The sequence below is a fragment of the Fukomys damarensis genome, unplaced genomic scaffold (genome assembly GCF_012274545.1).
Source record: "Fukomys damarensis isolate Sample0158 unplaced genomic scaffold, DMR_v1.0_HiC HiC_scaffold_19, whole genome shotgun sequence".
In the NCBI taxonomy this organism is placed as follows: domain Eukaryota; kingdom Metazoa; phylum Chordata; class Mammalia; order Rodentia; family Bathyergidae; genus Fukomys; species Fukomys damarensis.
In genome coordinates this window covers 5,689,914-5,703,695 of record NW_022900931.1, presented here as the reverse complement: position 1 = coordinate 5,703,695, position 13,782 = coordinate 5,689,914, and the positions used below count along the sequence as shown (strand labels likewise).

Here is a 13,782-nt window from a genome sequence, read left to right as displayed (position 1 = left end):
CGGGCCGCGGGCCGCAGGGGAGGGAGGCGGGGCCGGGATGGAGCCGCCCACCTTCCCCGCCCCAGTGTCACCTGTCTCCTTGAGCTGGCTACCTCCACGTCCCTTTTACGAGAAAGGGTCTTGCTAAGTTGCCCGAACTGGGCTCGAAGTTGGAATCCTCCTGCCTCAGCCTCCCAGAGTGCCCGGGTTACTGGTGCGCCACACCCGCGGCTTCTCCCCTCCCGCGGCGGGGCCGGGATGGAGCCGCCCACCTTCCCCGCCCCAGTGTCACCTGTCTCCTTGAGCTGGCTACCTCCACGTCCCTTTTACGAGAAAGGGTCTTGCTAAGTTGCCCGAACTGGGCTCGAAGTTGGAATCCTCCTGCCTCAGCCTCCCAGAGTGCCCGGGTTACTGGTGCGCCACACCCGCGGCTTCTCCCCTCCCGCTCTTCGTTATTTATGGAGAGCATTGTAAAGGAACACGACATGAGCACAGCCATACTGACCTGTGATTCACCCGAGCAGTGTGGACGTGCCGTCGCACATAGCAACGGGCTAGTTCCACTGGTGGTCTGATCTGTTGCCTAGCAAATGTAACCCATAATGGTTGTTATTGTACTTACGGTTTCCTTCCGGAATGTGCAGCTGGAGAGTATAAAAGGAGAGGTTCGGTAATAAAGCAGGGCAGCGAGTACCATGAGAAGAAAAGTAGCTCCCGTCTCTTTGTCCTCATCCTTTCAGGTTTAGGACCTGCTGGCAGGATCCTGACGTCCGGCTCGCGACAGTTATTATATCAGGGATAGCCAGGGATTTCCTCGCAAGCACAAGGACCCGAGTTTGATCCCCTCAAAACAACAACAAAAATTAATTAATTTAAAACTAAGACGGACACCCTCCTGCAGGATACCTGTTTTTTTGTTTTGTTTTGTTTCTTTTTTGAGACAGGGTCTCACTATGTAGTTCAGACTGCCCTGGAACTCACTACGTAGTCCAGGCTGGTCTCGAACTCACAGCGATCCTCCTGCCTCAGCCTCCTGAGTGTTGGGATTACAGGCGTGGGACACCACGCCCGGCTACCTGGATTTTTTAAAGAACACTGTACTAGGGGCCAGAGATGTAGCTCGGCGGTGCAGGGCTCGCCTCGCAAGCACCAGGCCTTGAGTGCAGTCATTTCCTAGTTGCAGCACTTAGCACCAAACAGGAAAGAGGCCCACGGTCAGGCAGTGCCAGGTTCCGCCAATCCAGGTAGGGTAGGGGGCTGTTCTGGCGCTGCCAGGGAGGAGGCGTAGGGGACTACAGATCTGGCCGGCCTTCCCTGGGCACACAGGGGCCTGCCCCCTGGGGGAGAAGGGGTCCCCAGGGCACGGGGCACAGCCTGCTGCTGCACAGCGGTTACTTTCCGTCTGTCTCTGAGCCCCTGCAGCGCAGACCCGGGGAGGGATCTGGCTGTGGGGTGGAGTCGGGGCTTGGTTTTGGTTCAGACGTGGACCTTTAGCTCCTTGCTTGACCCTGGTCCCGTCCACTTGTCTATAAAACGGGAACAGTTGCACATCTGTCCAGGACAGCCTTTCACATGGCTTCAGGCTGTAGTTTTCTCGAAACTGGGATGAATCATAGCCTCTCCTGTTTCCTGTGCGATCTTGCAACGAAGTCGATCGATGCACTCATCAGACAGAGGCGAAGGGAGAACCCGAGCGCCCGCCAGCGCCCGCCCCGCGCATGAGCACCACGTGGGAAGGCGGCCGTGGCCCCGCCCGCGGGAGAGAAACTGAGGCCAGAAACTCCCTGGTGACCCCGCGTGGAATCTGCCCTGTGGGCTGCCCTGGGACTTCGGTCTTGGCTGGGACACGGTGCCCTTCCAGAAATAGTGGCCGAGGGAGTGGCCGGCGCAGAGGGACGGCCTGACCGCTCTGTCTGGGGAGAACCGGTGGCCTGTGTCCCGGTGCCCAGTGACCTGAGCCCGCCGTCCCTGCACCCCGGGGCATCAACAAATGACAGCATTTACAAAACCTTTCCCGTGTGCCCAGCACTGTGCCGGGGCCACTGCTCTCACCATAGTCACCCCGAGCCCGACCAATGACCCTCATTTACACAAGAAACTGAGGCACACCTAAGTAGGTAACTCGCTGCCAGTACACGGTTAATAGGAAAGTGGCCCCGAGTCGAACCTGACAGTCTGACTCCAAACTGTTTTTTGTCTTGGGGTGTGATTTGGGTGTCAGCAACAAAGGGGGACTATGTTCAAGGTGCTAGTGAGTTCCAGACAACAGAACGAGGGCTGGGGATTTAGCTTGGTGGTTCCACCACCTGGCCGGCAAGTGCAAGGTCCCAAATCCAATCCCCGGTTCAAAATAAATAAATAAACAAAACAAAAACACAATGCAACGTTCTCCCAAGTTTTACCATCACACATTCCTGCCAATCATGCGGTACAATGGCCTGTTTTCTGACAGGAATCTCCCGTGGCAGGCACAACCCAACTTCTCCCCTGACCCCACGCCTCTGCCTTTTTAGCTCAGTGTCTGACTTCCCACTTTAGCAACTGTTTTTCCCAGCTCCTCTTGCAACTATGGGAAAGAAGTTCTAGCCAATGGACTAAGAACAGAAGTGATATTTTGGGAGAGGTCTGCTGGCTGAGTGTGGGTGCAATGGCCGGAGCTGGAGCAGCTACTTTGGTTTTTGTTTTTTTGAGGCAGGGTCTCACTATGTAGCTGAGATTGACCTGGAACTCACTATGCAGCCCAGGCTGGTCTCAAACTCACAGCGATCCTCCTGCCTCAGCCTCCCGAGTGCTGGGATGACAGGCGTGCACCACCAAGCCCGGCTTGGAGCAGCTACTTTGGACCAGGAGATGAAGACAGAAGGGTGAACATAGCAGCTTTCATTTCTTCCCTTTTCCATGTGAACTGTTTTTCTTGGTCCCAGATTTCCGTAATCACCCTAGTGTTGGGCTACATTTAAAACCCAGGTGGAACGGAAGAGCCTGTTTTCGGGTGATCCAGACCTCCAGGAAAGATCATGACCCTTTTGCATGGAGCGGACATCCACTCATTTAGGGGATTTTTTATTGACTTTGTTTTTTTTTAACGCCTTATTTTCCCAGCAAGTCTGGGATGTAACATTTCATAGGGAAGAAATATTTAAGTTTATTTGGCTTCTCTGAGCTCTGTAGGGCAGCTGAGACTTCCCTGGGACAGGGGACGGGATGGTGAGGGTCAGGGCTGGGGTTCAGGCCCTGGGGAAACTGAGGCACGGGCAGGCGTGGGGACAGCTCACTGAGGAGCCCAGCTGGCCACATGCAGAAGTGAAAGTTGGTTAAGGATCGGCATCACAAGGGCACTGCCCACACGGAATTGGCCTGGCACGGACGGCACCCACAGAGCAGATGAAATGGGCCCGGGGACCCCTTCCTCCCACCCAGCTCACATGCACTGTGCTACTGAGTGATGCCCCAGCCAGCACCTCTGCTTTCTTTATAAATCTTCAGACAGGCTCTCACTGAGTTACCCAGGCTGGCTTAGAACTTGTGACCTTCCTGCCTCAGCCTCCTGAGCAGCCAGGATCACAGATGTGCACCATGGCACCCAGCTCTCCTCTGTTCAACCAGAACATGGGTTTTCCTAGCCCCCCATGTGAAAAAACTTCATAACAGAAAGATGAGGAAGTTCATACACACCACTGTGAGAACCAGGGATTGCAAAAGGCAAAAAGGGGTTTTTTTGGTACCGGGGATCAAACTTAGGACCTTGCACTTGTGAGGCAGGCGGTGAAACCATTGAGCTAAATCCCCGGCAAGGAATTGTCTTAATTTCGCTGATATGTGAAAAACTCTGGGATTTCTGTCCTTTTTCTTCTTTTGGTACCGGGCACCGAACTCAGGCCCTTGTGCTTGTGAGGCAGGCACTGGAACCACTGAGCTAAATCCCCAGTTCGCTGCTCTCTTTTTGAGTCAGGGTCTCACTCTGTAGCCAGGCTGGCCTCTAATTTGTGATCCTCCTGCCTCAGCCTCCCAAGAGATGTGAAGACAGGTGTGTGCCACTAGGCCCAGCCACTGCACCTGATTTTAAGGTACCGTCCGGGCGCGCTGAGCCCTTCACCGTCATGGGCACCATCACTTTTATTGAGTCCTGTATCTCAGGATCACGCGACAGGAGCTCGTCACTTCTCACTGAGCTTTCCTGTCGCGTCCCTGTCATTCCTCCCCTGAGCTGTCTGCGCTGCAGACTTCAGACCAGGCCGGGGACAAAACCAATGGCCCCCCAGATGCAGCCCCGAGCCTGCCCTGCAGAGGCCGGCTGTGTAGGCATCACCAACCCTCAGGGCTGCATAGCACGGTGGCCTCTGTGAGCATCTGTCCCTGAGGAGTCAGCTAGCCCAGTGGGGACGGGTTAAGCTGTGACTCTTGGGACCAGGGAACGGGTCAAATCAGAGCCAATCTGCAGGCAGGCGTCCAGCCTCCCAAACAGCACCTGGGGTCCTATGGGCTCGGAGAGTGTAGGCCCGGCGTGAGCACGTCCACACATGTTCACATGACAGCCACTTCACCACGGGCCTCAACCTGTCCTGTGTGTTTGCATTCACTGGTCATGCAAGCGCCACGACGGATCCAGAACATCTCGTCGCCCCAAAAGAAACTCCCAGTGTCACCTCCCCCAGCCCTGTGACCTGCTTTCTGTCTCCAGGGCTGTGTTCCCTCAGCCAACTCTTAGAAATGGAATCATGCCCTCTGTGGCTTTTTCATTCAGAAGAAATCCCCCCCAAAAAAAAAAATTTCCCAAGGCTTGCCCGCGTTGTATGTAAGGGTGTAGCAGGACCTCATTGCTTTTTATTGCTAATGGCTCGGTGTGGTGGTAAATGCTTGTGGTCCCAGCTACTTCAGAGGCTGAAGCAGGAGGATCAATTGAGAACAAGAGTTCCAAGATCAGACTGGGCAGCACAGCAGGACTCTCTCTCAAACAAAACGAAAAAACCCATCTTGCTGGGTGGTAGTAAAGGTTCCCAGAGAGACGGAAGCAATGGGATTATAAATGGATACAAGGCCTGGGGTTTTTAGGGGAGGTGGCTCCCAGGACTCTGCTGGCAGGAAACCCTGGGGTCTTCGGTGTGTGGCTCGGTGTAGGTGCAAAGGCCTTGGAACCAGGAAGACAGCAGTGTGACTTGCAGTCCAAGACCGGAAGCCGCCGGGGATTTAGCTAAGCGGTTCTGGCACCTGCTTTGCACGTGCAAGGACCCGAGTTCAATTCCCAGTACCAAAAACAAAAAACAAGCAAACCAAGACTGGAAGCCAGAGAACCAGGGGTGCTGGCGTACAACGCAAATCCAAGGGTGGTGGGAGAGGATCCCGGGGGTCACCGGTCCTCACTTCAGCCCCTACACCCTATGCTCCTGAACGACCCTCCAGGTTGGTAGAATGGGAGCCCCCACAGGTGTCCAGGCTCCCAGACCCAGCAGGGGACAACTGGGATTGACCACTGTGCCCTCCTCCAGCTGTTGGCTACTGTGGTGGCTCCGCCTTGGCTGTTACAAATCACACTACGTGGTCCAGGCTGGCCTCAAACTGCCAGTGGTCCTCCTGCCTCAGCCTCCCCAGTGCTGGGATTCGTGTATATGTTTTTCTATGAACATTCATTTTCATTTCTCTTGTGTATTCCTCAGTGGTATTAATAACACTATAGGGGCCAGGGATTTAGCTCAGTGATTCTGCCACATGCCTTGTAAGCGCAAGGACCCAAGTTTGATCCCCACCAAAATCCTTGATAACACTATTTTTTTTTGTTTGTTTGTTTGTTTTTGATACATAGTCTTGCTACGGAACCCAGGCTGGTCTTGAACTCACTATGTAGCCCACCAGGCTGGCCTCAAACTTGCAGAAATCCTCTTGCCTCAGCCACCTGAATGTTGAGATTACAGGCACACACCACATCTGACCCTGTCTCAAAATAAAGAAAAAATTTTAAAAGCCCTGACTTGTTCAAATATATAGTTGCAGATATCATTTATATTCATTTTTTATCATTTATATTCTTAAAGTAAAGGCAGCAAGGCTAAATAAAAATCATTAAAAGGTAAAATCGTATTACGATTGGAAAGGTAATTAGCTGACATTCCTTTGAAAGTCTTCAGCAGAGACATCAGCTGCTCTTTAATACCCCTGGAGACAGCTAAGCCAACAGAGTACAGAGGCCAACAAATGCCTCCCCCTTCGGTGGCCACTGCAGAGCTCCCGGCAGGGTCCCTGTCCTGGATGTCACCATGTGCCTGGCTCAGAAGCCAAACACACAACTCAAACCAGCCCTGACTGCGCCCTGAAGAGCTCAGATTTTCCCTGGCCCAGCCCTGGCACCCAGCAGTGCACTCCTGGTGCCTGCCAGGCCCCCACACAGCCCTGGCTCGCTCAGTCCTGCCCTGTGGTGTCAGTTAGGTTACAGCAGATCCAGGCTTACACCAGGGTAGAAGTGGGAAAACTCGCAGGACCCGACGGAGGCTTTTCCTGAGACAGGATCTCGCCACGCAGCCCAGACTGGCCTTGGATTCAATCCTCCTGCTTCAGCCTCCCAAGTACTGGGATCACAGGCGTGTGCCATCACGTCCCACTCTAGGCTTTGTGTGAATGAAAACTGAGGTGGGAAAAACAGGCTTCTCCCAGCCCTAGTTGGTGGCCCATCACGCAGGGACATGGTGGGCAGCAGCCAAGGCTGACGCCAGGAGTGTCGAGACCCCAGGGAAGTGGCTGCCGCCTGTCCACTCCCCAGCTGTAGAGTGGCACCAGCGGGGCTGAGCTGGAAGTTCCATGGACCAGGGAGCACTGGGCATCGGGGAGTCACTGTCATATTCTCCCGTGTGTGAGCAGGGCAGACTATTTCCCACTTCCGTCAGGTTCTAAACGGAGTCCAAACTGTGACAACCCCGTGACTTGTGTGCCTGTGTGGGAACCACATGGCCTGCACCCCAGAAAACTCGTCTTGTGAAACCCTTTCGAGAAACTTACAAAAATGTTTTCTAAAAAATGTATTTTTACCCTAAAGAAAGGTATTACCCTGGGGTTATCACACGTTGCCTGTACACTGTTGTAAGATGAGCACACACTGTCCGGTGTGGATCTCCCCACAGCTGCTCCTGGGCTCGGGCTTCTGCTCAGGGGTGGTGGCTCTGTCCAGGGTGCCGCTCACCGAGCTGTGTGGCTGGGGCCGTTCATCACTGTGGCGACCTCAGCGCCCCGGCCGGCTCCCCGACCGCTGAGTTCCAAGCACACGTTGCCTGTACACTGTTGTAAGATGAGCACACACTGTCCGGTGTGGATCTCCCCACAGCTGCTCCTGGGCTCGGGCTTCTGCTCAGGGGTGGTGGCTCTGTCCAGGGTGCCGCTCACCGAGCTGTGTGGCTGGGGCCGTTCATCACTGTGGCGACCTCAGCGCCCCGGCCGGCTCCCCGACCGCTGAGTTCCAGCCTTGCCCCCCGCACCTGTTCTGTTCTCATGGTGCAAGGCCCGGAGGGCCCCTTCTTGCTGAGTGCGCGGGAGATTGCCCCACTCCGGGGATCTGTCTTTGCTGAAGCACCGGCTCCCTCTGGCTCCCCCGCGCCCCAGGGCGGCCTAACTCATGAGCCTCTGGGCTTGAGTAGCCTCTGGGTCCGTCCACTCAGGACAGCAGAGCGGGTGTCTCTCAAACGCTTCTCCTGCAGCCCCTGCGGAGAGTGGACTCTGGTGTCGCTGGTGACACCACCCATGAAGGACGGAACTCAGTCCTCCTCCCAGAGGATCTCCAGCCCGACCCTGGGCTCCTGGGCCCTTCCATGCCCTTGTTCCCAGCCCACCTGGCTTCCTGAAGCCCCCTGGAAGATGCTCCCAGCCCAACAACTTCTGGCCACCTGGCCCAGGCTGACCTTGAACTCTCGGAGACCCTCCCGCCTCAGCCTGAGTGCCAGGATCCCAGCCGCGCACTCGCTTTGCCTGCTGTCCACACAGCCCCGGATGCTCAGGTGGCCCAGGCAGCCTGAGCCGAGGACGGGCCTGTGCCTCCGCACCTCCTACCTCCCTGGGCCCCCTGGGCCCCACCTCCTGCCCGCACCGGGTCCCCTGCGGGCCGCTCACAGGTACAGCGTCATGGCCGCGTTTTTTCCCCACTTCTTGAAGACGCGCGTGAGCAGCTGCGGGCCCTGGTGGCCCCACACCCAGCCGTTGTACTGGGCCACGAAGTCGCGCATGCACAGCGCCAGGAACTCGTGCTGCCGCTCGAAGGCCAGGAAGGCCCCGTTGAGGACGTAGCGCGACTGGGTGCCCAGCGCGTTGCTGAGGTGCCCCAGGCCGCGGAGGACGATGACCACTTCTTGAAGACGCGCGTGAGCAGCTGCGGGCCCTGGTGGCCCCACACCCAGCCGTTGTACTGGGCCACGAAGTCGCGCATGCACAGCGCCAGGAACTCGTGCTGCCGCTCGAAGGCCAGGAAGGCCCCGTTGAGGACGTAGCGCGACTGGGTGCCCAGCGCGTTGCTGAGGTGCCCCAGGCCGCGGAGGACGATGAAGTCCGTGTCCAGGTAGACGCCCCCGAACTTCCACAGCAGCGCGAGGCGGGCGGCGTCCGAGATCACGGGCAGCAGGTAGGGCTCCCAGCGCCCCCGCGCGGCCGCGTGCCAGGGGGCCAGCGGCGTCCCCCGGAACAGCGCGTCCAGGTCCAGCGGCAGCAACCGGACGTTGGGGAAGCAGCCCAGGAGCGAGAGGCCCAGGTGCCGGGGAGGGGGCGCGGTGCGGCCGTGCAGCCCCTTCATCAGCACCGCCACGCGGGACTTGGGGTGCGCCCTGGCGGCCGACTCCACGGAGCACGCGAACAGGAAGTTGGGGGTGGTCTGCTCAGACGTCTCCAGGAAGAAGATGTCGCCCCCAAGTGGGGTGCTGTTGCTCGGGCCGGGGGACACCGGCGTCGGGCAGGGCACGTCCACGGGCAGGGTATGGAGGTGCCCCCGGTCCCCAGGCGCTCCCCCAACATGCCAGTAGATCACCACGAAGACAAAGCACGAGAACTTGAAGCCCACGAGGCAGAGGGTGCAGACCCGCTGCCTGGGGGTGCCCCACAGCAGTCGCAGCAGGCGGTCCGGGAGCCCGGACATGGTCTCCCCAGATCACGGGACCAGCAGGTCTGCAAGAGAGGGGCACCAGCACTCAGGCAGGCAGACCTGTGATCCTGGCACTCTGGGAGGCTGAGGCAGGAGAATCACAAACCAGTTCAAAGCAGCCTGGGCAACTTAAGTGTCTCAGCAAGAAATAAAAATTTAAAAATGGATTGGGGATGTTAACAAAACAGGAGCCTCAGATGACAGACCCTAATAACGTGTGAACTCCCGAGGACTGGGCGAGCGTCACCCACAGTGGGCAGCTGGGGTCCAGCTTGTGCAGGGACCGAGAGAGGAGCTGGCACAGCGACCGGGCATGTAGGCCTCTGCCTGGTGAGGTCTGTCTCCCTCTGCCTGTTATGGCTGGCAGCCTGTCATCTGGGGCTGGCTCTGCGTGCCTTGGCCTGTGACCAGGTCTGGGGACAGTCAGCCCACAGATACCATGCAGCTTGGAGGTGCTGGCAGGGACTGCAGCCAGATGGGCACAGCGCTGGCTCTGTCCGGGCACTAGGAGCTCCGGTGGGCAGTGGGAAAGGCACAGGGAGGTCGTAGCACAGTCTGCAACCTTGACTAATGCTAATGGCTCTCGACCCAGTGTCCTGGAGATGACCACGTGGCCAGTGTTGAGCGACACTTGTGCGTGCCACAGGTGGCCGGGGCATAAGCCAGGCTGTTCATCCGTTCTCCCCCGGGGGCCGGGCTCACCTAGGTCACCCAGACGAGGGAGCAGGGATAGTGAAGGCCCGGAGCTCGCAGAGAGTCCCACAGCCCGAGAGCAGCAGGGCAGGAGTCCAGGTTCATCCCGCCCAAGCTCCTACGGCCTGGGAGACAGGAGGCCCGCGAGCTGCCTGGTGACCTGCACGGCATTTACTATCGACAGAAGCCCAGCCACCACTCACTCAGCACCCTCCGGGTCCCGGTCACATCCCTCGGAGCTCTGCAGCCCTGAGGGACAGTGGTGCCATTTCTATTGCAGGGCCCAGGAATCCTGGGCACCAAGGGGTTGGGGGACTGACTGTTGCAGCCTGGGTGCTCCCAGGCCCCCCTCCCCAACACCCGGAATCCCCGGGTGGACGTCCCCTCACCTGCGATCCTGCGGCTTGAGCAGTGGGCAGATGGAGGGCAGGGAAGCCCGGCCCCGTCACTGCTGACACCTGACCATCCTGGGACACCGTCCTGACCCAGAAGTCGGAGTGCAGCCTTTCTGTGCCCTCTCGGTACCTGCAAGTGCATCTGTAAAAGATGAGGTGCGACGTCAGTGGGTGTGGAAGAATTAGACACGGCCCACCGGGGAAGGGAGAACCCTTCAGAAACAGACAAGGTCAAGGACATGATCCATGGGTAACCGGTGCTTGGGCAGGGAGTCAGACAGACGGAGGAGGCAGGGGCTCTGCAGTTCCGAAAGCACTGTAGGGAGAGATGGAGGGATCGCAGGCACCCGGCACACAGGGCCTCAGCTCTCCCTCGGTAACTCACTCGCTCGCTCGTTGACTAGCTCACACTTGGCAGCCACAGGGACACTTTAAAAGGACAAATCAGAGGTAGGATCGGTGGTGCACACCTGTTATCCCAGCCCTCGGGAGGCTGAGGCAGGAGGATCACCGCAAGGTAACACAGTGAGTTCAAATCCAGCCTGGAATACATAGCAAAGCCCCATCTCAAGTAAAAAAAAAAAAAAGATGGCAGTAAAAGTTGCATTGCCAAGGATGGGATGTGTGTTTGAAGAAAAAGAGAGGATTTGGCGTACTCTGAGGGGGATTTGTGGCAATGTTTGTTTCTTTTCCTGTAATACTTTTTTTTTTTTTTGGGTACCTGGAATGGAACTCAGGACCTTTGACAGAGAACACTTTAATAGCAAAAACCTAGGAAATGTCACAATGTAAGGTAACTTCTGCCCTTTGCTCTATTTAGCACAGAATCAAAAGAGGCATTAGGCCGGGCGTGGTGGCACAGTTGTGAGTTCGAGACCAGCCTGAGCTACACAGTGAGTTCCAGGTCAGTCTCACTACTTAGTGAGACCCTGTCTCAAAAAAACCAAAAAAACAAAAACCAAAAAACAAAAACAAAAACAAAAGAGGCATCACTCCCTAAAAAGTTTTGTAAATGAAAAGACCCATTGTTAGCTTGGCCAACCAGACACCCCCTTGCCCTCGGCTAGAATAGATAATTAAATGAATTTTAAAGGTAACCTTCCCTAACAAAGAAATGCTACATACAGGTTGAAATTCAATTGCCTGGCCAGGTTGTGGGTGTGGTAGTGCATGCCTGTAATCCCAGCACTCAAGAGGCTGAGGCAGGAGGATCGCTGTGAGTTCGAGACCAGCCTGAGCTACATAGTGAGTTCCAGGTCTGTCTCACTACATAGTGAGACCCTGTCTCAAACCCCGCCCCCCCAAAAATCAATTGCCTCCCCACCATGTTTTGTACAATGAAAATGCAGTGTAACCACCTGCATGAGATCAAGGCTTAAAACCCTATAAAAGGAGGAGTTGTAGCCCGGTACTGGGTCGATCCAGGCACTGCTTATGTGCTATCAACACTCGTCAATGAGTAAACTTTTGTTATTTTACTTCCATTTTTCTGCCTCTTGTGTGTCACTAGCCAGCCAATTCCTTCAATAACACCTTGTGCTTGGGAGGCAGGGGTGGCAGCACTGAGCTAAATCCCCAGGCCTCCTGTAATACATTCATTTTTCTTTATGTATTTATTTATTTACTTTGAGACAGGGTCTCACTGTGTAGTTGAGACTGACCTGGAACTCACTATCTAGCTCAGGCTGGTCTCAAACTCAGTGATCCTCCTGCCTCAGCCTCCCGAGTACTGGGATCACAGGCGTCGCACCACCATGCCCGGCTACAATTTTTAATTTAAACATTCATCACAAGTTTCCACCCACCTGTTCTTGTTCTCACATGATGCCTTTTACTTATTTGCAGTACAAACCACACCCCTGGTTCCTGGGCCCTGATCCCCTTTCTGCAGAGAGCGGGTATAGTGGTCCTGAGCATCTTTAACTCAGTGTGAGCCACTGTGATTGGGGGACAGACAGACAGGGGACAGAAGGTGGACAGCTGCTGAGCAAGCCGACGGCCCTGGGCCAACACAGGCAGGAAGCACCGCCTGACCCATGCCCGGCCACCTGGCTGCCGGCTGGTGCCAGACTCAGCTACACCATATTTGGCGTGGGAGCCAAAGCTCAGAAATAGAAGCTGTGCTGGGGCTGCCTTGGCCACAGCCCAGGGCCTGCGTGACCTCAGGCCCCAAGCATGCTCCCCCCACAAGGATCTCACGCCCAGTCAGTATCTGGCCTTGTTAGCGGAGCCTGGCACTTCCTGCTGCCTCCCCCTACTGCCCGGTGGTCCCTGCCCTGATCCAAGCCCTCCTGGGGCTCCCACTGTCAGGACCCCAATTCAGCTCAGGCAGGAAGCGGGGGAGAGAGGTGTGAACTGCAGGAGATGGAGGCAGAGCTGGGCATAGCCGCCGGCTGCCCTTCTGCCCTCTCTGGGCTCCCAGGCCAGGCCCAGCCCTGAGGATGGTTAGCCCCAGTCCACACGGGCCCCACCTCCAGCTAGGAGCCATTGAGAGACGTCCAGAGGGGTGTGGGGGTGCACACCTATAAGTCAGCACTCAGGAGGCTGAGGCAGGAAGAGCTCTACGAGTTTAAGGTCAGCCTGGGCTAAAAGAAAAAAAAAAATCAAACAGTAAAAGCACAAGCACATTTAGAGTACGAAGACAACCAAAGTGAAGGATAATACGGCTCTGCTTTACTGAATGTAATGCGCTTTTTTATGGTGCCAGGTACATGCTAGGCACGCACTGCACTGCGCCTGATTCCCCCCACTGTGCTGCCTTGCAGGCCACTGGTAAGAGCGAAGGCAGTGCAGGGAACAGGTCCCTGGCGTCTGTAGGGTTGTGTGGCCGCTGCTCTGATCCTCACGCCCTCACACAAGGCAAGGCCACTCTGCAGTGCCACCTCACAGGGCTCCAGAGCACAGGACGGAAGCGTCCATCTGTCTACCTGTCCCCAAGATCACTCAACAGAGCCTTGTGGTGGGGGGGTGTCAGGAGGGACGGGGAGGAAGAAACAAGGGCCACGCACTGTGCTTCACAGAAGAGAAGCTATCAACAGAAGGCAGAAACAGAAATAGCCACTGGAACAAAAGCAAGCTTCCCGAAACATCAGGACTACAGTTTTAAAGGGAAGCAGGATGTGGTAAGGATCATGAGTGATTTTTTATTTTATTTTTTTAAGACGGGGTCTCGCTATGTAGCCCTCAAACTCATGGATATCCTCCTGCCTCAGCCTCCCAAGTGTTGGCATTAGAGGTATGCACCACCCATTGGAGGATCACAGGTTTGAGTCCCGCTTAATTTAATGACTCAGGGAGACCTTATATAAAGAAAAGGAAAGAAAGAAAAAAAAAAAGCTAGGTGCAGGAGGCTGAGGCAGGTGGAATCCCACATGTTGGAGGCCAGCCTGGACTACATAGGGAGTTCATGGCCAGCCTAATGGACATAGCGTCATCCTGTCTCAAAACAAACAAACAACGAAAATAAGGGAACAAAGTATAAAATAAAGAAGCATATAGCCAGGCATGGTGGTGCATGCCTGTAATCCCAGCACTCAGGAGGCTGAGTCAGGGGGATCACTGTGAGTTTGAGGTCAGCCTTGGTTACGTAGTGAGTTCATACCCAGGCTG

At 56.0% G+C, this 13,782-nt stretch overlaps 1 protein-coding gene across 1 annotated transcript in view; it reads right to left on the bottom strand.

Annotated features, from left to right (window-relative positions):
- Window positions 1–8,245: 8,245 nt before the first annotated feature.
- Window positions 8,246–13,782, bottom strand: part of A4galt (alpha 1,4-galactosyltransferase (P blood group)) — a gene marked incomplete at its 3' end in the record, with an annotated part of 19,073 nt that continues 13,536 nt past the window's right edge. The window contains exons 2-3 of the mRNA XM_010634503.1: window positions 10,168–10,315; window positions 8,246–9,108 (exon numbers count right to left, since the gene is read on the bottom strand). Of these exons, the coding sequence (XP_010632805.1) occupies window positions 8,246–9,079 (834 nt within the window). The remainder of the gene's footprint in view (window positions 9,109–10,167; window positions 10,316–13,782) is intronic.